A 26730-nucleotide genomic window follows, 5' to 3' on the forward strand; every position below is an offset into this window, starting at 1 on the left:
CTCATCTGGCAATTCTTTTTTACAAATGTTCTCCCAAGCTACAGGATCCATTTTTGCCTCAGCCACACCGGATGCTGAACGATTCCTAAGAAAAATGTTTGAGCAAAAATTAAACAAAAATCACTGGCTAGCCTAAGTATGGGGAGTGGTGTTTTAATTATATTAGCCTGGAAAAATCAGATATTCTTGGGTTCCTAATTTAAGACAACATGAGGTGGCTTTCTCACATATGCAAGTGGAAACATCTATCTCCTCACCAAGTCTGCCTCTTAGCTTATTTTGTTAGCTATGGGCACATTCTCTCTCTTTGTGTGGGTATTACTTTCTCTTCTAAATATTTAAAACCTTTTTATAGACTGTGGCTGAGATATTCAGAGGTTCCTAAGGGAGTTCAAATCCAATGGAAACCCTAGCTGAAATACAATGGAGTTGGGTGCCCTTTGAATTTCTGAGTCTCCATCAAAGGAATAAGTGCAACAGGCTCCTGGACTGAAGTCTATAATCTGGGGGGAACAGAGGGTGAAATCCTGGCCTCATTAAGTCAATGGGAGTTTACCCATTAGCAGGATTTCACTCACATATTTAACAGTGCTGCATGACAGAAGGATCATGAGTGCATATCTTAAGCTTCAAGATGTAACTCTGTTAGCCTTTTACTGCTATTTTCCTTCCAGTATATCTTGTACTGTATTACAAGCAAAGAGCCCTCTACAGTCTGCTCACTTAAAATATCATCTCAAAACCACTGCTCAGCTTTTACAACAGAATATTTTGTTCCATTCCTTAGCAGGGAGAGTATCAATGGAAAAACCAAGGTGTCTTCATCATTATCTAAAGCACCGACATAAGCATGCAGTGTTCGGTTTTATTCTCCCTTCACAGCTGGCCCCACAAACCATGACAGTGTGGAAACCAAAATTACGTATTTTAAATAAAATCAAAGGACAATTGGACAGTGGAGAGCAAAAATGAAAAACACTTTCAGCCTTTACGTTCAAAAGCTGTGCACATGAATTTCTTACGTAGCATCTAATGCTATGACTCGAGCTGAATTAATGCAGCTCTTTGAAACTAGTGTGCATTTTTCTGTGTTTCTTATTTTTATTCATGATTGTACAACTAATTTAGATAATCTGGAAGAAAGATTTTTTTCTTCTTTCAGTGTAATTGGATAAAAATCTTTTTTGGGATAGTACGTGTTTACAGCTACATTTAGTCCACTAAAGAAAAAATATTTCCAATTCTCATTAGTCTAATATTGCAGTCATAACAGCTATTCTGCACTTTGTTATTAAGAATGGCACTTCAGGTTGACAGCATGGATATTTTATTCGGTGCTGTAGTTCTTATGCAGTATATCAGAGACAGAATTTTAAAGTATCCACTAGAATCAACTAACTTTAGAAAAGGTAGAGGGGGAAGGGTTAGAACGTCACTTACTTTTTACTTTTCAGGCAATTGTAGAATCCAGCCATAGTCCTTCAAGTGAGATATGTTTAATTCATACTCACGTGTGGATGCCAGCACAAAGGTTCTGCAGCTTAGAATTCTGCTCCCCAAATGCCCACACACATACACAAGAAAGCCAGCATGCCGATGCAATTACTAGCCAGATAAAGTTCCTGATCTGAGGCCCACAGTCTCTGCTGAACTGGGTCCAAGGAGGGCTGTGCTTGCTCCATAAATGGTTATGAAATGTTAACTCCCCCTTTTCCTGTCTCTCTCCAACTTTTGGTAACCACAGCATCCTAAGTGAAAAATACCATATGTTGTTTGACTCTGTCTCCCTACAGGGCTAATAAGGGACTCGGTTGTAATTAGGATGTGAAGAAGCCCTGAGGAGATAACCGTGGTTTTTATCAGAGAAAGGCAGACAGAAAACAGTGTCAAGAGCTTTGAAACAGCAATAATATTTTTAAAAAAAGAAAGCCACTTTCCAGCAGTTAAGAAGCAGGGGACCCTTTCAGACACGCCATCTATACTGCAAAAACAGGCATTATACTGCCTCAGTATAAAACATCTCTATTCCAACAAGCTGCTTTGTACACTACCATGATGATGAAATCCCATGCAATACTGTAAACTCACCCCAAAAGTTTACTTTTGCATATTAACAGAATTTGCTTGGAGTTAAAATATCTGACCAACCCGTTAGAAAAGGATTACCTGACAATGTCCTTTTAAGACAGTCGTATTTGTACTGGATCTCTCTACTACCATGCTACCATTTACCATTATGCTAAAAAGAAAGGTACCATTTATACTTATCACCACTAATATGGGGCTTTTGCGGGCTCACTAATCAACTGACACTACAAAGAGAGGTACCTAAGTATTACTATTCTCATTTTCCCCAGTATTCAAACTGGGAAGCTGAAGTGCAGAGGTTAAGCGACTTGCCCAAACGCAGACACAGTAGGCGTGTCAGTGACACAGCTGGAATATAGAACTCCAGAGTGCACCATTCCCGATCCTGTGCTCAGACTAAATCTCCCTGTCTCTAAAACATTCAGAAGTTTTTTGATTATGAAAGTCACTGTACAGATGCAAAATGCAGTACTAACTGTGATCCTGTGATCCAGAAAGATGTCTCGCTTTCTGTCCCATCTGCATTATATTAGAGATACCTATTTTATTGGGTTCCAAGTGTCTATCTTTCTGCAAGGCTAACTGTAGGACAGTATTGCCCAAAGCAGTCTACATGGATTCTTTTAGATCTGTCAGCAGCCTTAGGTACTGCTGACCATGAGATTCAATTGCAGACACTAGCAGGGTGAATTAAGCTGCTCTTGAGTGGCTCTATTCCTGTCTTTCTGAGAGAACCCAAAGGGTAGCTGTGGACAATTGCTCCTCTGCTCTGGGGCCCACAGGGACCCATACTGCCAGCTCTTTTGCTCCACATGGTTGCTAGGGTGGTTACATAGGCTGCAGCATGCGGACAACATTCAGTTCGAGGTCTCCATCATACCTGACCCAGCCAGAGCAATTAATGTAACTATCCAGTGCTTGAATTAATTTGGGATGTGGATGAGAGCTGGCTGGCTGTGATTCAGTCCTGGCAAGACTCAGATGTTGTTGGGCAATGAGAATCAAGTGGAAGAGTGGGCAGAAGTTATATCCCCATCCCTCATTAAAGGAGTGTGTCCATCATTAGTAAGACGGGGCACAGCTGGAGCGTGCCGATGGGTCTTGGGCTTGTCATGGAGTCCAGGTGGTGGTTGTGGCAACCAGCACTTTCCCCCCAGCTGTGCCAGGGCAAAACAAGTGCGACTATCTCTTCCAATGTGGGCCTTGCCTTGATTACCCATACCTTTGTCGCCTCCCATATAGACTGGTGTACCGTGATCTGTACAGAAGTATACCTTGGGACCACTCAGAAGCTGCAGTCGGTGCAGAATGCAGCAGCCTGCTTAATAAGTGGAGTTGTGTATTGGAAACACATTAGGCCAGTGCTACATGATCTGCACTGGCTCCCAATAAGCTTCCAGTTGGAATTCAGATAGTTGGTTTTTAGCTATAAAGCTCTAAACTGTCCGAGACCTGGATGCTTGAGAGACACTTCTCCGCCAGCTTCCATACTGATGCAGTGGAGATCAGCAGGACTGTTCAAGCTGGAGCACTATCCGTTTAAATGACGGCCTTCTCTCTGATTGGTCCTCAGTTTTGGAACACGTTCCCTCCATCACTTCCCCACATTTGTTAACTTTTCAGGCACAACTCAAAGCCTGTCTTTTTTTCCTCTCTTCTCCCGTGCTTCTGAGGAGGAGCGGGCTGAGGTAGATATATTTATGAGCAGTCCTTTATTTATGTTATGATTTTAATTTCTGGGATAGATACCCTGACCAAAGGAAAGGCCCCAGAGTGTCCATGTTAGAAATCTGAAGACATAAATAAACAAATTGCAACTTACCAAGTCCTAAAACATAGCCAAGGGTCATCCTCCCCTGTCACTGTAGGAGGAGGACAAAGTTTAATAATGACTGCCTTTTATTGCCAGAGAACTCAAACAACAAGCAGTTTCATCCATCAGGGATGATACAGGTTCAAGCAGATAAATGCATACAGCTACCCTATTTCCAACATTAAATAGTATTTAGATTTATTTGCAAATTAGGCAGGTCTCTCAGAGTCTTGAAGAGTTGCTAATATTCCCTCCATTTCATAGACTCATTGAATGTCAGGGTTGGAAGGGACCTCAGGAGGTCATCTAGTCCAACCCCCTGCTCAAAGCAGGACCAATCCCCAGACCGATTTTTGCCCCAGATCCCTAAATGGCCCCCTCAAGGATTGAACTCAGAACCCTGGGTTTAGCAGGCCAATGCTCAAAACACCAAGCTATCCCTCCTTCTAAGAACTCTTACCAGTCCCCTGCTTCAGGACCCGTCGAGAGTACTTTGGCAACTATTTCACACTTCCGCAGGTTTTCTTTCCTGAAATCTCCCTAACCACTTTGTTCCATTTTCTTCAATGTCACTTGTGTCTGCCTCTCTCATTTCACCAGCTTTCCATTCCTCTCTCCTCTGCTCCGTTCTTGACTTAATGCAATCGCAAACGGAGAAGCATCAGATGCTGTCTTTTTGTCTGAATTTCGGCTGCCCAGGCTGCCAGACATATAGGATATCTTCTTCTCACACGTTACATCTTATGTTCTTGTCAGTCACTGGTAACAATTCAATGCCCTTTTCACAGAGTTCATTTACAATCTCAAACAATTCCCAGCCCTTTGTCCCTTTCATTTTTGATGCATACTGTTCCCAGAACTCTTCTGGTCTTGCCTTCATGTCTCAACTCACCTATAGCATCTTTGTCTTCTCTTCTTTTAAGCCATTGGTTAGGTGCACCCAGATGTTGATGAAAGAGCAGGTGAAGAGAGATCAAAGGGCAAGTATTGCCTAAGCATATCACCTCCTAACATTCCCATGCTTGGGGAATCTCAGCAGCCAGCCACAGAACAAAGGAGAAACCCTGGATCGGTTAAAGTCAATGGGAGTTTTGCCATTAATTTCAGCAGAGCTAGGACTTCAATCTCAAAAGAATGGACATAAAGGGTGATGTTATTGTGGTGACTTGTCACAAACAACCACGTGTGGGATAAATTCCACCCTCAGTTATACTTGCCCAATGCCACTGAAGTTAACAGGAGTGTTTCTGAGGGCAGAACTGGGTAACATATACGACAACCTTTGCATGGTGCATATTTTTATCAGAAGAGCAATGTTGCTGACTCTTGCAATTTTATCACAAATTTCATGATAGTTGATGTTTTTCCTAAAGACCCAGGTCCTGGAGTCATAGGATTAGGAGATAATCTTTGTTTTGTATTTTTAATTTATTACAATAAATTAGTAGCCCTCATGGTTGCACAGAAAAGATTTAAAATACGACTAAAGGGTCAAAAGCCAGAAAGCAAATAAAGAATGGCACATTTATTTTTTTCCTCACTTGTGACTTTTAGAGGATTGATTTGTGGTGTTTGCTTGGGGGTAGCAGTGCTGTAAGACAGGATTCCCATAAGCATTTCCCTTGAGAATACTGCCAGGCAAGAATAGATCTATGATGGACCAGTCTCTTTGGAAGGGTAAACACTGAAGTGGAGAGAAGCAACATTTATTTTGACACTTGGGGGGGGGGGGGAAACACACCCTCAAATTTAAGAGAGCTGACAAATATACCCAGGTTGGAAGTCCATTGGGATAGGGACCATGAGCCCAATATCCCACTCTGTTACACCAGTTTAATGATGGTGCAACTCCATTGAATGGATTTAGGAATCAAACCCCATATCTTCATTCTCTGTAAAGCAGCATGCACCAAGTAAAGGGTATTTATGCATGTATCCCATGACCAACTCAATCATAGGGGCCTAGTTTCCTGGCAGTGCCCATCTCTTCTCCGGGACAAAGGCACTGTATACAGATGTTAAATAATAATAATAATAAATGAACAAACATTACTATAGGAACCGAATCATAAAATCACACACATAAAATCCATTTACGAGAACAGGGAAAGATGCTACCTACAGCAGAATTCAGTATTATTCATAACAGAATTGAAAATCAAACCCAAGCTCAGCAAGTGGAAGCTTCCAGTCGTTGGGAGGATGCTAAGAAGCAGAATGTACACACACACACACACACACACAATACCACTTACATTTGTAACCTAATGAGTTCCATTGTTGTACTGAATTAGAATTTGTCAAGATGACTCCATGTTGAACTCCTAGTTCAAACAAACAAGAGTTGGCTAGAGACAGAGAGTCTCCACCCAGCATAGAAAGTCAACTGAAAGAATGCTGAAATCAAAACTCTGGCTATGGAGTAGCAACTACCCAAAAAGGAACTCCCAGAGATTACTATGAAACTTTATGACTCGTTTACCCTATGAAACCTTGGAAGTAGGATCTGGTCCGAAATCTGTCTGGCATTCAATTCTGGAGAGGCTGCCAACTGCAATATTTATAAGAAGAAAAGAAGGAAACCCCATCAGAAATTTGAATTGCAGCTCAAAAAAAGGGACAAAATCCAGCGGCAGGGCCCAACTCTGCTCGCAGTGATCTCAACAGCAAAAGCCCATTCATTTAGTAGGTACTGAATTGGGCCGATAATCCTCAGTGGATCAGACTCTTCGTTAATATGAAGTAGATTCCCTCTCATCTTTCCTCCCAAGATGTGAGCTTTTCCCCCAGGAAAATATGTTTCTTTACTTTTGTTGTTGCCTTGAAGTTACTTATTTTAATACAGAAATCTGCATTTGCTGGTTTTTATTTAGGCAAAATATAGTCCAGTTTCCAAAAGGTGACATTTTATGCACATATATGGATCAATGTCTGTAAAACCCTTTTCTTTTTAAACAGTACTCACTACTTACTGCTATTATTCTTTATCAGTTGTACTGAGTAGCACCTAGAGACCCCCGTATTAACTTTTTCAGCTGTAGATATGAAAGCACTTTACAAATGCTGGTAAACATCATCATTCCTATTCTAAAATGGGGAAACTGAGACACAGAGAGGTTACAGTTACTTGCCGAAGGCCGCATGGCAAGGCAGTGGCAGACCTGATGTTAAACCACTTGACTCATTGTCGGGTACCCTACCAGTGGATCACTCACCCTCCAATAGTTAAACAAGTCTTAATACACATCTGGGGGACACACAAAATCTCAGCACTTGGCCACATGGGAGCACTGTACTAGCCAAACGACAGCAGTGTGCAGATCTCTGCAGTGCTGACAGGGTCTATGAAAGCTGATGGGGATGCGGGGTGCTCAGTTTTAGGGTTAAGACTCAAATCTGCATTTCCCCAAGGTTTGTGGGTTGGGTTTAGCTGCAGTGTTCCAGCCCAGGTTCATTTTTAACTCCACTCGACTCTGAACTACCTTGGCTTTGCTGACTCAAGTATAACCCTTCCCCTCCCATCATCTCAAGGTAGGGTGACCAGACAGCAAGTGTGAAAAATCGGGACGGGGGTGGGGGGTAATAGGAGCCTATATAAAAAAAAGCCCCCAAAATTGGGACTGTCCCTATAAAATCGGGACATCTGGTCACCCTATCTCAAGGTAGTTTGCATGCACTGTGTTTAATTAAAGTAACAACTGACATGGCTCACATTCGCTGCTGCTGCTCCTCCTCTCTGGCTTGACACCCAAGCATCACTCTGAGCCAGTGTTGAGCTGAGACAGTCACTGGGCACCCAAATCGATCAGCGCATTGTTTCCCTGCATGTGAAAGCAGAGCAAGGATTCCAAGTGGCAAGTTGCTGAGTCATAGCTCATTTAAAGAAAGGTGTTGCCTCAGCATGGAGGAGCATCATTGGGGAATCAAAGGTAAAGTTTACTCAGGAATTTCTTAACTTCTGCACAAACCCACAGGGAATGAGGCAGGCATGTCCAGGCAGAGCCCAGTTACTCACCAGCCCATCTTTCTCATCTGGGATTATAGAGAAATGTTTTGTATTAAAAAGTAACATCTGAAATCAGAGATTTTTTCCAGACATCTGTACACATCAGCGTACACACAGCAGAAGCCTCTTCAAAGTCAGAGATCATACAGCAATAGGAAATGCAACAGGGGAACCCAAAAAGAGCTAGACACGCTGGCATAGTTCCACAGTCACCTCCCACCCAGTGCATCCGCTTTAAGCTCTACAGCAGAGGTGTCAGAAGCTGCAAATACAGCCAAGAAGCAGAAATATGTTTCATATCCAACTTAAGTACTGCAGTTTTAGCAGCCCCTGGCAACCAAGTCTCTATTGAACCAGGATTTAAAAAAAAAAAAAAAAAAGAATCCTTCACATAGTTAGAACTTTAAAAAAAAAAAATCCACAAGAAGATACCATATTCCACACACAGCTGGGCCACAACCATGTTTCACAACCATTTTAAACATTGGGTTTTTGGGGGGGGGAGGGAGGGAGGGAGCAGGCTTCCTGGTTCAGAGGACCAAAATGTCATGTGAATTTTACATTGAGCAATTCTGGGGGCGGAATAGAAATCTTATAACAAACCGGCATTCATCCTTGGGGCTTAACGTTTCTGCTTTTAAGTATATTTTAGGATCTCTGGAATGGCTTCTCATTAAAAGGGCAGACTTTTGGTCTCTCTCATTTTTAGCCTTAACCTCTCTTCTGCAAAGATCTGTGCAGGATTTACCCATGTGATTGCCATAGGGACCTATACAGTCCTTGGGGTGAACATTCTTTACTACCTAGTTCTCTCTCCCCCCTTGCATTCCGCTTCCCCCCCCCCCATCAAGAAAAATAAATCATATCGTGACTTTTTTTCCTTTGTTAAGTTTTGCTGTTGTGAGAATACAGCAGCAAAAATATTAGCAGCAACATATATGAAAACTATATGCATTTCTAATGTCTGCATCACCATGATATCTGAGCACCAAATAACATTTCACACTTCTATAGCACCTTCCAGCTAAGATCTCAAAGTGCTTTATAAACTTCAGATAATTTAGCTCTACACCATCACTTTTTAGAGAGCTGCAAAATGAGGCACAAAAAAGTTTATGGCTTGGTTTTCAAAGGTGTTGAACATCTGCTGTTTCCATCAACTTCAACAGCTCTGAAAAATCACAAGTGACTTGCCACTGCGGCATTTATGGAAGAGCAAGGTCTTTCTTGAATCCAAGTCTCCTAACTTCTCATCCTGTACCTTAACCGCAAGGCAATCCAGCCTCCATTAATTGAGCATTATCATATCTTCTACTCGCAGAAGGGAAATCCTCCTTACACTCAGGCAGGATTTCACCATGATCTTGGTCTTACCAAAATATTTATTAAAATGTGACTTTCCAGTTGAGTTGCATATGGAATATCCTTTCCAATATAATGTAATAAAACTTGTGCAGAAACCGAAATCTAACCTTGGAAATCGCTTTCTCCATAAATCATGCCACTATTCTCGTTGCATTTGCAGCCCGGATTGTTTAGCTGTATGCTCACATAAACAGGACTCAGGAAACATCTTCTTGAAGTAGGAACAGATCCAACAATGAGATTCCCTTGCTGCCAAATGAGCTTAGCTTAGGAATGTTCAGTGAAAGCCCTTCATTGCTACAGAGACGGCTGAGTAGGCATCACTTTTACAGGCTGCAGCATCAGAGCGTTAAAGAAACAGGGTTGGAATAAGGTACAATGTTCTGGGGAAAATAAACAAGAACAAACAAGTGGAGATAAGAGGATTTCTGCCTTTCATAGTTTACACACTAAGACATCCATCTGTGCTTAATTTTAGAAAAAAACTAGGATCAAATCCTGTCCCTGAAAATACAGAACTGAGTCTCTTAGACTGTGTATCTGTATCAGCTCTTGATTCATGTATATGAGCCTGGGGGATTTTTTAGGCTACTTACTTTGGAGTCTGTTGATCTAATTGCATTCCTTTTTACTCTCTGTGCAAGATGTCTTTTCAGTGACTCCCCTATTGCAGGAGTCTGTGTAAGACAAGCTCCTTCAATACCAAGGATATTTAAAAAAAAAGAAAAGAAAAAGGGAAAATATTATTTGATGCCAGGAGTTGATATTTCCAAGCATGAGTCATGTCCTATGGCTAGCTACAGAACATACCATAGAACACACTACTTCCACCAAGGAATTTGAGATAAAGTTCAGTATGTCCTATCCAGGTTATCATGGGTTGTTAAAATATATTAGAGAACATACTGAATCTATCCTGTGTATTCTGGGTCTCCTCAATGCATGAGCAGTCAGACACGAACTCTTCCTGGAGCATTCGGAGTTAAAGGTCATGCCACGTGTCATTCAATAGGTAATTTCCCTTAGATTTGCAACCAGATCAGATTTCAGAGTAGCAGCCGTGTTAGTCTGTATCCGCAAAAAGAACAGGAGTACTTGTGGCACCTTAGAGACTAACAAATTTATTAGGGCATAAGCTTTCGTGGACTACAGCTTTCGTGGACTACAGCCCACTTCTTCGGATGCATCCGAAGAAGTGGGCTGTAGTCCACGAAAGCTGTAGTCCACGAAAGCTTATGCTCTAATAAATTTGTTAGTCTCTAAGGTGCCACAAGTACTCCTGTTCTTTTAACCAGATCAGAGACATAGCTTTGGACCTCGGTGTCACACTGCATTAATCTCCATACAATATATGTGTGTGTGTGTGTGTGTGTGTGAGTGCGCACTATATATAGTAGATTCATTAGGATTTTATTAATTTACAAGGATAAAGTATGTAATATCCATTCATATATAAAAATGTTGTTTATTTCTGGGGAAAATACCAAGGTCCTTGTATGAGGAAACGCTACATTTCTGAAATGTGTTTTTTCACACAAGATTGTAAATCCAAAAATGCAAGATTTTAATGGGTCTTGATGAAAAGTGGATTACTTTTTGAGACAGTACAAGAGACTGGTATTTCCTGTAAAAATACTAGCACAGTCACTATTTTATACATTAGGAAACTATGGTTCTTTTTTTTAAAGATACATAAGGCAGAATCTGAACAAAGCAGCTTTATTTCTACACCTATAACACTCACTTAAGAAAATATGTTAAAAAACCACTAAGCCCTGGTCTACACTGGGGGGGATGGGGGGGAATCGATCCAAGTTACGCAACTTCAGCTACGTTATTCACGTAGCTGAAGTCGACGTACCTAGATCGACTTATGGTAGTGTCTTCACCATGGTGAGTCGACTGCTGCCGCTCCCCCGTCAACTCTGCCTGTGCTTCTCGCAGCATTGGAGTACAGGAGTCGATGGGAGAGCACTCGGGGATCGATCGCTGCCCGCCGACCCGGCAGGTAGCGTAGACATACCCTTAGTTGTAACAACATGACTCACTCTCCTTGGTGTTCAGTCAAACACAATTTAAGCCCATCTGCAAGAAAATGTGAGAACGCAATAGGTCGGTGGCATGGTCCAAATGCCTCTACCCGAGTGCTTTAGTGTAGATGTTTACTACAGCAACGGGAAGGGTTCTCCTGTCATCATAGGTAATTCACCTCTCTGAGAGGTGGTAGCTACATCAATGGAAGAATTCTTCCGTTGACCTACAACTGTCTACACTGAGGGTTAACCTGGCTCTACTCTGTTGGTAAGGGTGTGAATAAGGTAAGTTTTCTATGTACCACTTTCTTCTCCATTCCACTTCTAGGGGCAGATCCAATGCCCACTGGGAGTTGGATGAGGCCCCTAATGCTGCTAATGCTTGTGCAAGTTTTAGGAATACTATAAAAGGCCATCTGAAGTTTAATGGGCATGCTTCTCCTCTCACAATAGTTTCTGACCAATATAGCCCCTTTGACTTCAATGGAATTACTCTTGATTTGCACCAGTCTGAGTAAGAGGAGAATCCCCCTCACCGCTCATGTGTCTGGAATTTCCTTATAACCATCAACACCCTGGATATTAACTGGACTGAAGAAAAAACAAATTCAAAGGTGAAGGTCATGTCTCAAGTAACGCCTCGCTGGCCATTGATTTAAGCCATAATACAGGAAGGCAGGGACGTGCAGTTCTGGGGAAAGGCTGTCTAATTCTAGTGCCCGCAAACACAAGACTGAATATAAAGTGAGCATTGACCTCCTCAGAAGAGCAATAAACTCCCAGAAAGTCTCCTCTGTCAGGCTTTATTGCTCTGAGAAAAGGAAGCAAACAGAGAAATAAAAATCAAACCTTTGCATCTAGTTGAAATGGAAATCAAATTAGTTGATGTTGGTCAATATCTTGTTTTCTTTATTTCACTCCTTCTGGACATGCTCAGAGATGTAACATTTGGCCCATATTATAAATTGCAAAATAAATAAAGTGCACAGGGTAATAATAGTACCTAGCACTGATGCAGCATTTTATACCTTCAAAGTGTTTTACAAGCATTTAATTTCCACAACCACCATATGGTATATATGGTTACTCCTTACCACTGTTACAGATGGGAAAACTGAGGAAAAGTAATTCAGTGACTTTCCCAACATCTGTTTCAGAAAGGGATTGGTAAGGAATTCCTGATTTCCAGCTCTGTGCTCAGACCACAGCTGTCTCTCACCCTCCGCTTCTGTTATGCCTACATCTATAAAAACAATCAGTCAGAAAGGTCTATGTACCACTGAGATGCTATAAAAATGAGCACTCTACAAATACCTAAGGTAGAAAGATTTATGTCCATGGGCCAGATCTTCAGCTGGTGAAAATGTGATAATTTGTTGAGTTGCTGCTCTGATGACCGGGAGATCACTGAGCGATATGCGATGTGGTAGCCCGTATCATAAACAACAAGCTACCACAAGGCTCTGTACTTGCACCAACCCTTTTTAATATTTACATAACTGACATGTCTCCAACTAAATCATGAAAATTTGGATATGCAAATGAACGTGCCATGACAATCCAAGCATCAAACCTCCATGACACTGAGAAAGCATTAACTGAGGACCTCCAAAAGATGGAACAATATTTCCAGAAATGGAGGCTCAAACCAAACCCTGGAAAAACAATAGTAAGCACATTTCATCTTGATAATAAGAGTGCCAAAACCACACTGAAAGTAGCTGTGGTAAAAATGTGCAACACGATTACACTCCAACATATCTCAGAGTGAAACTCGACCACACCCTCTCCTTCCACGATCATCTTGAGAAGGTAGCTGGAAAGATTAAAAAAAAAAGAGAGCCAACATAATCCAGAAACTATCAGGTACAACCTGGGGTGCATCAGCGTTGCGAACATCTGCAATAGCACTTGTATATTCAGTAGCTGAATATTGTGCACCGGTATGGAGCAGATGCAGCCACACACAACTTGTGGATACCCAGCTGAATACAGTGATGCGGTGCATCACGGGAACCCTTAAGTCGACTCCAACACCATGGCTACCTGTCCTATCTAACATCGCTCCCCCAACAATACGCCAAACTGCTGCCACATTCCACGAAGCTCAGCCAACCTGTGAAAACAGATGTCTTCCTATTCACCAAGACCTTGACGATGCCCCCCCACACACACCCAACATCGTAAGTCCTGCAAGCCTTTCTGGGAACATTCCTTTAGCTTCATGCAATCAAGCTATGATCAGGAGGAGGCTTGGAAAGCAGATTGGGCTAAACAAGACTTAAAAAATAAGCACCTTGTGCCAGATCTCACGCAGAAGGTTTCTGGGTTTGACCTTCCATGGTCATCCTGGTCAACTCGGAACCGAATTCAAACCAACCCTGGTAGATGCGGATATCTAATGCACAAATGGAAAATCAAAGACTCCCCGGTGTGCAAGTGTGGTTCCCCACAACAGACCATTGAACATATCACTACCTACTGCCCAATTTATAAGTATGGAGGAGGCATTTACTGCAATAAATTCTGCTACTCCTGATGTAGCCATTTGGCTCGATCAACTTCAGGTGAAACTGCAGTTGCTGCTCTACACCAGCCATATGAAAGAAGAAGAAGTGTAATAATGCCAATGAAGTCAACCAAACTGCTGAGTTAAATTACAGTCAATGAGGCTGCACCAATTTACTTCATCTGAGCATGTATCCCCTTGAGTCCAGAGTTCTGAAGTCATCATATAATAAAACATACCTTGTACAGAAACAACTTCATGCAGGTACAGCAGCACACTGGACTAGTCAGATTCCATTTCTGGGAATCCTAAAAGATCAGCAGTTTGTTCCCAACCATCTCTTAAATATGTTGGCATTGTTCCCACAGTAAAGGGAAGACAAAATAATCTACTACATTTCCAGTTGCAGGAAAGATTCAAACTTCAGGAGTATTTTAAAGCCTAGAACTGTTTAGCAAATTTGGGCACCCATTTAGCAAGGGTGAAGCACATGCCTAAAGTTACACATGTGGGCAGTACCCCTGATTTCAATAGGGCTACAAATGTTGGAGCTAGGCATGTGGTTAAATACCTTGCTAAAAAGAGATCCTAGCTATTGACCAGAGAAGTTGTATTGCATGTAGAGGATTGCAATCAAAATCACTCTAATTAGGTGCCCATTCCTTTAGTATATTAGGCCTGGTCTACACCGGGGGGGATCAATCCAAGTTATGCAACTTCAGCTACGTGAATAACACAGCGGAAGTTGATGTACTTAGATCGACTTATTGTGGTGTCTTCACTGTGGTGAGTCGACTGCTGCTGCTCCCCCGTCGACTCCGCCTGCGCCTCTCGCAGAGGTGGAGTATGGGAGAGCACTCGGGGATCGATTTATCACGTCTAGACTAGATTTGATAAACTGACCCCCGCTGGATCGATCGCTGGCCGCCAATCTGGCGGGTAGTGTAGACATACTCTCAGTGTCTTAATGTGGCGCTTAATTGATGCTTAGAGCCTTGCTCAAGCTCTCTTGGAGTGAATTTCACCCTGCATGCACAGGAATCAGCTTGTCTTTGTTAGTCCTCATAATATGATTAACTTTTGATGCAGATACACTGATTTTAGCTGCAGATTCTTTTCTGCTACTAGATTTAATAAAGTAAGTTCCATACAGAGAGATACCAGTCAACCATAAACTTAGAGTAACAGGAAAGTTAGAATAAGAGGAGTTTTTAGTGTCCTCATATTTAGCTAGAGAGTCTTCCTCTGTCTCCTTCAGGTTATTAGCTTCCATTAAAGCAAGTAGGCCCAGATTCTCTCTCAAGAAGTTTCCATTTGGTGCAGCTGAGAGAGGGGATCATATTCTCAAGGCAAATCTTTGCTGCATTGGTTAGAGTAGCCTGGGAGCTGCTGTAATTTGTGCCAGCTGGCAATGGTCCTTGAGGAACTATGTACCACCTGGGGATAAGCCAGAGCAAAGTACTGATACCACTACTTGGAGGCCAGGTGTGGGGAGTGGTGCAAGAACCTGATGTACTGGCTCTGCCCCAGCTGAGAGTTCCCCCCCACCAGGAAAATTCTTAGACAGTCCTTAAGTTTTAAAGGTCTTTAACATATCATTTGAATTCCAGGCCCTTCTAGTATTTTAAAGCAACCAAAAAATACAACTGCTGAGTTAAATTATGGAAGGACTTTTACTGTTTGTTACATTTGGTATCACAATATTCCATATTGTACTATTTGCACATAATGGGTAAGGTTCAAGGTTTCACTGAGACAAATGTAACAAAGTATTAAAATTAATGAGTCTTTCGGTGCAGCAACAATACCAGCCTTTTCCCGGGACTGTGCATAGTGTTGTCACTATGAATTGATGATATATTATTGCCAAATATAACAGAAAACATTACAATCGCCCCAGGGAAATACAATAGAAGAGTGTTACAGACTAACAATGCTGCATACCACGTAAAATGACAACATGGTCTGAGTTATTACAAAGCTAGAGTTTGATTCCACTCTGAAAAAGCGACCCTGCTAAAGTGTCAAAAGTTGCAATTTATTGTCTTTCTAATTTACTCTCTCTATATGTAAAAATGCTTTCCCGCCTATCTGCTAGCCCTGTTAACTGAAAGTCAAACTGAGATTTTTCTGATAGCAGAAGTAAAAAGTCAGCAGATAAGAATCTAATACTCTCTCACCAGATCTCCCCCCTCTGTGTATGCTGTTTTTCATTAGTCACTTTTCTAACCCCACTCACATGCAAAAAAGTAGGGGTGGTATAACTTCTAATGAAGATTCTTTAGACCCATTACTATAGCAATGGCAGGCTTGCTCTTTTTCTCTCTCATCATCTCTCTAACTAAGATGGCTGTTACATTGCTTATATTTTTATATTATCTTTTTAATTAGATTAACTTAATTCTACAGACTTGACAAATCAGCTAAAGCAAGAATTTCTGAGATAAAACTCAGATTTCCTTTGCTTTAAGCTGATTTACAATGAGAACCTTAACATTTTTAATGTATTTTCTTCTCTAATAAGCTATCATTTTTAATTATTGAAGAATCCACTAGCCAGCAGCCTTAGGGGTCTAACATTCATTAAATCCACTCTTCAGTCATCACAATGGTAAGGTAAGAAAACCCACAAAAGATGAATTCCAATGAAGGAAATTGGTACTGAAACATAAACCCTTAAAGAAACATATGCTGGCAGTTAGTAATACATGTATAAATGGTTTAACATTCCTCTACTTCTTGTATAATTATTGTTCCTATACTGAAGAAACACAGAGGAGGAGGAGGAACACGGTGCAGTTGGCCAATGTGTTATGCTGAGATTTTGAATTCCAGTCTCTAATGTTGAGTTGCTATGTCATTTTCAAAAAGAAGGACCAGACACTGGGGGCAGTTATAGGGGGCAGACTTTAAAGCCCAGGTGCAGAGGGGAAGTCTGTAGACAAGGTCTTTCTTAACTCTTTTGAAGTGAAAGGCTGGAGGATGTTTAAAAAGGGCTTTCGTACATGCTGTCATAAGGCAGTTATTATGTGGTATCTTCTGTTTATCTTATCAACCTTCTGCTTACCTAATGCAGTGGCTCTCAACCTTTCCAGCCTCCTGTACCCCTTTCAGGAGTCTGATTTGTCTTCTGTACCCCAAGTTTCACTTAACTTAGAAATTACTTACTTACAAATTCAGACATAAAAATACAAAAGTGTCACAGCAGGCTATTACTGAAAAATTGCTCACTTTCTCATTTTTACCATATATTTATAAATCAATTGGAATGTACATATTGTACTTTCAGTGTATAGTATATAGAGCAGTATAAACAAGTCATTGACTGTATGAAATTTTAGTTTGTACTGACTTTTCTAGTGCATTTTATGTAGCCTGTGGTAAATTAGGTAAATAGCTAGATGAGTTGATGTACCCGCTGGAAGACCTTAGCATACCCCCCATGGGTACACATTGAGAACCACTGACCTAATGAACAGGAGGTTTTTCATATCCCACTCTCTGTATATCATGGTTCCATCTTTTTTTTTTTTAAACTGAGATTTGAAGGAAAAGCTAGACCAGTGGTTCCCAAACTTGTTCCGCCACTTGTGCAGGGAAAGCCCCTGGCGGGCCGGGCCAGTTTGTTTACCTGCCGTGTCCGCAGGTTCAGCAGATCGCGGCTCCCAGTGGCTGCGGTTCACCGCTCCAGGCCAATGGGGGCTGCGGGAAGTGGCGGCCAGTATGTCCCTCGGCCTGCACTGCTTCCAGCAGCTCCCATTGGCCTGGAGCAGTGAACCACGGCCACTGGGAGCCGCGATTGTTTTACCTGCCGCGTCCGCAGGTTCGGCCAAACCGGCCCAGCCCGCCAGGGGCTTTCCCTGCACAAGCAACGGAACAAGTTTAGGAACCACTGAGCTAGACAAATCCACAGCTTCCAATGTGGTGCCCTAACCTATTAAATCATTTCATGCCAGACTTGAATATAACATATAGTTAGAGAACCAAAAATGAAATCAAGAAAGCACCGTTCACTCCCCAGTTTGGTATATGTTCCTGGATTATATACCAGGATTATATTCATCATTTTGCACTACTAGAGCTCCGTTAAAAGGAGGCTCTCAGAGCACTTCACAAACACTAAGGAAGCCACACAACCACTCAGAAGAAGAGCTCTATGTAGTTTGAAAGCTTGTCTTTTTTACCAACAGACATGGGGCCAGTAAAAGATATTACCTTACCCACTTTGTCCCTCTAATATCCTGGGACCAACATAGCTACAATCACAACACTGAACCCCTCCTCCCCATGAGGTAGGGGACCCTACATCCCCCCCAAAAAAGACAAGATGTGGGCATAGGGTAGGATCCGACTTGGGAATACCTAACACCTGCCTCTACTTTGAGAAGGTCAAAGTGCTTAGTGAAAACAGGGGTGGGAAAATATGTCCCCTTCAAGCCTCTCAGGCACTGGTAGTGTCTCTGGGCTTACAGATGGGTATTCTAGGGGGAGCTGGGCAACGCTTTGCAAAATGATAGTTTATTCGCTGAAAAACAATGAATTATTTTTAAGAAGTCAAAACACTTTAATTCAGCCTTTTCTAAATGAAACATTTCAACTTTCTTTTCAAATTGCAGGGTTACGTTAGAAAATTGCCTAGATTTCTTTAAAAACAACAACAAAAGAAAAAAACACTGGAAACTAAACTAAACTCAAAATAGCTTTTCAGCCAAACAAAACGTTTTCATTTTGGGTAGAAGTAAAAATTTTGTTTGGGATGGAACCAGTTTTCTTTTCCTGTTTTTTTATTTCCGTGAGAAAAGCCAAAAATATTCCATTTCTGGTACACCTACAACTAATTTTTCCCCCGGTTTAGTTTGGCTACCAAATTGAAAAATCATTCTTCACTCAGCTCTAATCCTAAATCACAGAGGTAAAACTCCCACTGACTTTGTGATTAAATGCTAAACCAGCCGCTACCTGGTGCTGTGTGTAATTTACCTTATCTGAGACTAGATCTGCCATACCTGGGCAGCGCATTAAAGGATCTTAGAGTGAACATCTCATGAATCTCTCTGGAATGGAAGCTCTGTGGGGAGTCCACATCTGGGAAAGAGCCTGACCTGCAACCTACCGGGTACAATCAGTACCTGACAGACGTCATTGGGAAAAGTAACAGGCCCTGTGTGATTTGCTTAAAGTCACACAGCAAGTCAGCAGCAGGGCTGGGAAAAGAGGCCAGATTGCTTGACTCCTAGCCCCATGGTGTAACACCGGACAAAGCTCCCTACTTACACAGAAGGGGCTGCATCTCTTAGGGAAGCTGAATATCTTTTAAAAGCAGCGTAGTCATTCAATAGAGCACAAACTGGTAAAAGACATGACAGCAGAGTTAGTCAACAGGATTAACCCCTTCACTGCTAGCAGGTATCATTTAAATCAATGGAACATCAGGACATTCCTATAAAGGCCAACTACAGTGGTAAAACTGATGTTATAGACATAGTCTACTTCCAACCAACGCTATGTCAACTTTTCCAGCAAACATAGGCAAAAATATCCAACCAACTCCTATGAATTATAGTAGCCTCTATTTATTAGTAATTTTTAATTAAACTGAAATGAGATATATATTGCAGTAAAGAGAAATAATGAACAGAGCCAGATATGCAAATCTGGTAGTTACAGAAAATGGCTTTGTGAGAGCACTGCTGGTTGTATAACTCAATAGTAAATAGCCCAGATGAGGTCAGATTTGGGGCTGGGATCAAAGCCATCAGAAAAATAAACCCACCTGCATTAGCTTCCATTTTGCTTCTGAAGGGTTAAGGAGCTTCTTATAAAGAGGCTGTGAAATTAGCTCCACATTACTGTAAACTCCCAAAGCACTAGGGAGCACTACTGCCAACTCTAAACCTTTAAAAATCATGAATCAGGCTTCAACAAAGTTATGAGATTAAAAAAAAAAACATGATTTTTAAACCAAAAAATAATATGGGGGTGGTATTTATCTTCTAGTTTCTGAGCCTTTGGGAGGGTACATTCTGTTCACATTTTCAAGTCTTTCTCCACAAAAGTAGAAATTTAGATATTTTTGGTTTTAGTGAAAGCTCTAATTGTCACATAATCCCTTGTTTCAGAGTAACAGCCGTGTTAGTCTGTATCCGCAAAAAGAAGAACAGGAGTACTTGTGGCACCTTAGAGACTAACAAATTTATTAGAGCATAAGCTTTCGTGGACTACATCCGAAGAAGTGGGCTGTAGTCCACGAAAGCTTATGCTCTAATAAATTTGTTAGTCTCTAAGGTGCCACAAGTACTCCTGTTCTTCTTTTTACATAATCCCTTGACTCCAAGAGCTGAGGCTTTAAGAAAAACACCAATTATCATGAGACATGTGATAACATTGTAGGGATTGGCAACACTGAGTAATATTGTTTTAAACGGTTCCTGTGATTGGAGTTAATTACAGATCTCATCTGCAGCTATGTGAGGAGGTATTTTCCAGTTGTAACCTGTAGCACTCATTCTATTGCATGTAGACGTTATCAGCAAAAGGTGTGGTGATAAACCTTCCCAGATCAAGACAAACTTATCTGTCTCTCTGTTTAAATTGCACTGTAGATTGATCTTAAGTAAGATACAGTCACTTGTTAGTCTTATTGGAAAAAAACTGCTTTCCAATTAAAACAGATGGTAAGTAACAAACCCTTATGCAAATCGTTCTAATTACTTTTGAAGTCACTGATCAGTTTCAAAAGAGGTCTATGCTTGTGTCATTGGCATTGCTTTTGAAAATTATTTCAGATTTAACGAGTGTAAGCACGCATGATTCAGGAGAACACTGGTGGCCCAGTGTGCACAATAGGGCGTATAACGTGGACTCTAGTCACACTGCTATGTGTTCTATGTTTGATTTGTCATTACACAGCCTGATGTTCACATTATATAACTAAAGATTTTGAAACCAACCACATGATAAACACAGGCTGTAGTATAAAGCCAAAGATTAATGAAAATCCTCAGAAAAACGCTCTAGTGGGCTTGCTGGGCCACTGTTCATTTTCTTTAGTTTAATTTTAAAACCATTTTAAAATGATTCAGCAATACAGATGAAAAATCCTGACCGGAAGGCTTAGTGGAATTACAGCAAAGATTAGGCAGTATTGATTAAAGATGCAAGAATGTTTATTTGTTAGCACCAAACATATTAGACTTTCTCCCATAGAAACCATCCAGAGTAATCATGTAATGAGAACCAGACAAATAATGTTCAGTGCATCTTCATTTTCTCAATTGTTCAGAATTAAGTAACATTCTAAACCTTTCCCCACAGTTATTCATGATCTTGACATCTTCATTTGTCAGCATCATCTAACTGCAAAACATTCCAAATAAGCAGACTTTTCTTGTATCAATCAATCAGGGGTTCTGAATGCAGAAGCATTCTTCATTTCTTTTCTCCCCATCTCCCCACCCTCTTCTTGGTAAGTGAAAAGGCTAAACAGCCTTTCTGTAGTTATATTTTGTCTGCAGCGAATACACCAACTGATAAATTAAGACAAATTTGGAGAACAGACAAACATTAATTTTGAAACTGAAGTCTGTAGTAATATTTGCACTAGCACTAGCAAATCTTCCGAAGTCCTGAGGCTTATATTAAGACAGCAAAATTAATTTATCATGACTACTGGATCCCAGAGAGACTGGGAAGAGTGGATATTGATTGCACAGTATGTGGAAATGGCTGAAAAGACTGTATTATAGGTCCCAAATTACAAGTAATGTTTGCGTAATCAAATCTGCATTGGGCATCTAGGAATTTAGAGCATTAGAATGAAAACTCAAGCAAACAACAGTGGAGAAAAACATCTCATTTTCAACCGGTATAGTGATAAACACATGAAGATATTTAGTCTCTGCTCCTGGAGCATCTGATTAAAGTTTAGTTACATAGTGAAAATCAGAGTGCGATCTGCACTACACTGTTAATATATCTGTATTGTACATACATTTACGTTATGCATATATAAAGCCCAAGTTAAGGAGGTGCTGAGCACCTCCCACCTAAGTAAATAAGAATTAAGGGCACTCAGGATTTCATAGATTTGGGCTCTTCTCACTGTTAGGCTAAAGAGTTATGGGTTCAAATCCTACACCAGGATTTAACTTCATACCCAGTCTGTGAGGATGTGGTCTTTTTGAGGACCAAAGAGCTGAGGACTCTGAGCTGATGGTGCACAGCATTAAAAATGTATGTAACTTTAGGCATGTGAGCAATTTCATTGAAGTCAATGGAACTACTCATGTACTCAACACCTTTCAGGATCAAGCTCAAAATAAGGTATTTGGTTCAACAATAGTCCCTACAGTGCACATTGTATAGTGTTATGCAAAAAAAAAAAAAAAAAAAAAAATCAAACATCATCTTGCTGACAGAAACACCCGCTCATAGAAAGTGTTTTCAGTCATGTATGACCATTTGCTTTTCATTGTATTCATTTTGCAGCAATATAGCACCTATATATTCACATTTCCTATAATGTAAACACGTCACTTGCAAGCATACAAAGGTATTACAACATGCTTTTCTGGGGGGCTGCTGCAGTGGAGAAAGTGGAAATCAGGAGTATCTGAAGCTGACAATACAAATATCAGAAAAGCAATTTCAATAGCATTATTTAAAAGCCCCCATCTAGCAGAACCTGCTGCTTCTGAGGCTAGGTCTACACTACCCGCCTGAATTGGCGGGTAGAAATCAATCTCTCTGGGATCGAATTATTGCGTCTCGTCGGGACGCAACAATCGATCCCCGAATTGACACTCTTACTCCACCAGCAGAGGTGGGAGTAAGCGCCGTTGACGGGGAGCCACGGAGGTCGATTTTGCCGCCGTCCTCACAGCGGGGTAAATTGGCTCCGATAGCTGAATTTGCGTATCTTAAATTGACCCGCCCCCCGTAGTGAAGACCTGCCCTGAGACATGCAAACTATAGAAGCTTCACATGCCAAGGCCTTAGCAGGCAGATATCAAAGATCAAAAAGAAAGCAACAAAAGCCAGGGCAGGGAACTGCAGGGAACTCCCTGGGAAGTGCCCAGGGAGAGCAGTTTATGTAAATGAGTTTCCTCCCTCCCACACTCCAAAGCTGTGTACCACCTTCAAAACTAATAAGGCCCCAGTTCTGCAATTAGCTAATGCAGAGCTCCATTGTCTTCATGGCACTCCATGGGAGTATATAGGGGTTCACCCACATGCAGGTCTTTACAGGATCAGGACCTAAGCAACATTGGGGCTCATCAGAATGGCTGTCAGGGCTGTTGGACTCCTTCAAGGCCTATCTTTAAGGAAAATGGTGTGACTGCACAGGATTACGTAGAGGGAATGATTTGTTGGGTGAAGTAGGGCCATACTGAGGAAGCTCTGTGTGCACTTTGCTACCCAGGTACATGCACATGGTGCACAATTAGGGCATACTCCTAAGAAATCTGTCTTACATGAGTAATTCTTATTCACACAAGCATTCCCAATTGAAATCAATAAAACTATTTACGTGAATAAGGACTAACTCACAGGATGGGTGGTTAGCAAGGAGCAAGCTCTTAAACTGGGGATCTCCCCAGAAAAGTGATGGGTTAAGTGAATGACACAGTAGATGTGGTTCCATAGCACTTGTGATTACAGATCATTTGTTCAGTTTACAAGATGATATGATTTTTCTTAATGTCTGTGAGGCAAACCCATCTGCAAGTCAAGTTGGGTTCCTTCAGTGTACTATAGCACAGTATTAAAGATTACACACCTGGGATTTAATGGACAATATTATTGATGCATGAGGCAGAATAAAATCCAGATCATTCACCCATAAGCATGTTGGCCCTGCTGGGCTAACATAAATTAAACACTGGTTTAGGGCATAAAGTACAAAGGGCTGACTCAAAGACACATGAAACAATATTCTGAGAAAGATGGTACCAGTTTTACATATGATAGAATCTCGGTAATTCACACGAATGACAGGAAGACCCTAACAAATACGGTACATGAGCAATATAACCAAGGATTATGCTTCACAAGATATACTTTGTTTATTGATTTGACAAAATATAATTTAGTTTTAATTATTTATTTTACTTCGTTGCATTTAAACATTAGTGCTCTGTGGTATAAATTAACAAAGTAAAATTTTAGTAGACCAGGCTTAACAGAAGCCTCACTACAGTGACCTACTGTTAAATCTTTGCTAAGAAGTGGGTACAGTGAGCTCACCAATTTCCTTGTGTGAGTTGTAAGACTGTCTGATTTCATGTGGGTATTATAAGATGTGCATCAGTGAACCCATTTTGGTGTTTACTTACGGGCCTGATATTGCAGCCATTCTGTACATGCTGCAGAATTGGGCTCTGAATCAGTAAGGAGAGTAGCCCACACATGCAAGTTAAGTGTGATATGCATACATGCAACTTGCCCAATTTCACTCATCAACACTTTTTAATATTTCTTTAACATTTTTTCATTCAAAATTAGTAAAATGCTATTTTTTTTCCTAAATACTATGGATATGCCAACTTTAGATCCAAACTCTTCCCCCAATTCTGCAGACACAACTGTCTGAAAGTAACTTGACACATGTGAGTAATTCCATTGACTTCAATTGACTACTCTATGTAAAATTAAGCACATGCATAAGTGCATGCCGGGATGTGGCCTATAGACAACTTAATACTGACTACATAGAACTAGTGCATAGACACCTGGGGGCTGAAAATTAATATGAGACGTTTACATCCACATAGTACAGGGGTTTGGAGTGGGGTAGGGAATAACTTCTTGATATAATGTTATATCATCTGACACACACACTGCACCTATACATCCACATTTGAAAACTCTAAGGCCTAGATCCTGTCTGCACAGAGCTTGTTGGGAGACTGGGAAACTCAAGCACTAAACAGAGAGCTAAAGAAGGAGGTGGGGGGAGATAATAAAGGCATAGCCATTTAGCTCTTCCGAAATACATTGCACCAGGAGGGCTAGAGAGGGAAATGAGAGCTATTCAGCTAGAATATGAGGGTGGTGAAACACTGGAATGCATTACCTAGGGAGGTGGTGGAGTCTCCTTCCTTGGAGGTTTTTAAGGCCCGGCTTGACAAAGCCCTGGCTGGGATGATTTAGTTGGGAATTGGACCTGCTTTGAGCAGGGGGTTGGACTAGATGGCCTCTTGAGGTCCCTTCCAACTCTGATATTTTATGATTCTATGATTCTAATATTAGGAACTTTTTTCTCCATTGTTCTCTGCTCCTTTGGTTTGAGTATTTAGGTTTGTTGTCCTCTGGGAGCAGCTTGTTACTGAATAGATTTGCTGAGCCTGTACCATGGGTTTCAGATGGCTAAAGATGTTTCTTGGCTCAAACAAAGAGTGCTTCAAAATTAGGAGTATTCCGCGGAGAGGCGCAGTGGGATGCACTCACAGACACTCAAGTATCAGAGGGGTAGCCGTGTTAGTCTGAATCTGTAAAAAGCAACAGAGGGTCCTGTGGCACCTTTGAGACTAACAGAAGTACTGGGAGCATAAGCTTTCGTGGGTAAGAACCTCACTTCTTCAGATGCTGAGTGACAGACACTCAGCTCTACTAGGAAATCAGAGGGCGGATGGTACCGAGTCCTTCGGTGTCAGTGGCCTCCAGCTCTAATCTCTCCGCCTCCCTAGACACTTAAAATAGACCTACAGAGCCTTTTGACATCCTGAGCACTGGCAGCACCGGCTGCATTAACCCTGGCAGCCAGAGATTCAATACAAAAGGCACCGGGGTGAGGAAAGAACCAGCGACCCAGCTGGCAACGGAGGGTCCATCGTGCCCCTCACAGGCTCACCCCAGCGCCTGCCTCCTTCCCCCGGGCTGGGGGACCCCCGACTCCCAGTGCCTCCCCGGTTCCCAAGCCCCCACCTGGGGGCTGCACACACGCCGGGCTCCTCATCTCTGGCCTGGCGAGGGGCCCCCCAAGATCCGACCTGAAGCCGGCACAGGCTCAGAGGCGCCCGGCTCCCCCCAACGCCGCACCCCGAAGCCGGGGGCAGAGTGCAGGCTGGGCACGGTCCCTCCGCGGGGCTCCTGCGCTCAGCCCGTACCGCAGCAGGTGAGCGCCCCGCAGGGGGCTTGGCAGCCCGGGCAGCCCCCCGCCGCCCGCTGGGACCCGCAGCCCCTACTCACAGGCGGGGACCCCAGGCGCGTCCTGCGCTTCCCTCTGCCGGGGCTCCGTGCGCTCCGCGCCGCCGGAGCGGCCAGTCGCCGCCCAGTGGCCTCCCCAGCCTAGCGGGCGGGGCAGCGTCTGGAGAGCGGACTGCTGCTGGGAAGATCCCCGCACAGGCCCATGTGCAGAGCCGGGCGCTTCCCCAAGGTGGCTCCCAGCTCCGGATGGAGTCAAGTTCTGAGAGGCCCGATTCCGTCCATCCCCCCCATTGCCTGCAGCCCTGCGCTCCACCCCAGCCTTGCTTCCGCTCCCTGATGGCTCCAGCCCCTGGCTCGGAATCCTCCCTTCTCCCCAGCAGCAGCCCCTGGGGTATTTATTATTTCCCCCCTTTTACCAATGGGGTAACACTGGAGCACAGAGAGGTGAATGACTGTTGCAGGGGCACCGTGAGTGATGGGAGGCTGGAGGAGCTAAAATCCAGGAGTCCTGATTCCCAGGCCACTGATCTGACCACTAGAACCTGACTCTCCTGCAAAACTGCCAGTGAGGTGAGAAAAGCGAACAGGAATCCCACCCCAGGTACCTCTGAGACCTGGGTTATACGGGTTTGCTTGCTTTGAGTGGGACTTGCAGCCAGATGGGTGTTGATTAGTCTTGAAAGAACACATCTTAAGAAGTGGTGGGGAAAGTCCTCTCAAGCAATAAGCTGTGAGCTCCTTGGAAGTATGCAATAATTTCATGTCTATA

General features: G+C 42.3%; 1 protein-coding gene across 5 annotated transcripts in view; it reads right to left on the reverse strand.

The window, feature by feature from the left end:
• Nucleotides 1-26145, reverse strand: part of KIAA1210 (KIAA1210 ortholog) — an 89069-nt gene extending 62924 nt beyond the window's left edge. For 3 of the 5 annotated variants that reach the window (XM_054040234.1, XM_054040233.1, XM_054040237.1), the window contains exon 1: nucleotides 1441-1626. In XM_054040234.1, the coding sequence (XP_053896209.1) occupies nucleotides 1441-1475 (35 nt within the window). In that variant the 5' untranslated portion in view covers nucleotides 1476-1626. Of the gene's footprint in view, nucleotides 1-1440; nucleotides 1627-26003 lie in introns of those variants that run through there. The other 2 variants (XM_054040235.1, XM_054040236.1) reach the window with 2 other exon arrangements.
• Nucleotides 26146-26730: the final 585 nt, after the last annotated feature.

This window comes from Malaclemys terrapin, chromosome 9 (assembly GCF_027887155.1).
Source record: "Malaclemys terrapin pileata isolate rMalTer1 chromosome 9, rMalTer1.hap1, whole genome shotgun sequence".
NCBI lineage: Eukaryota > Metazoa > Chordata > Testudines > Emydidae > Malaclemys > Malaclemys terrapin.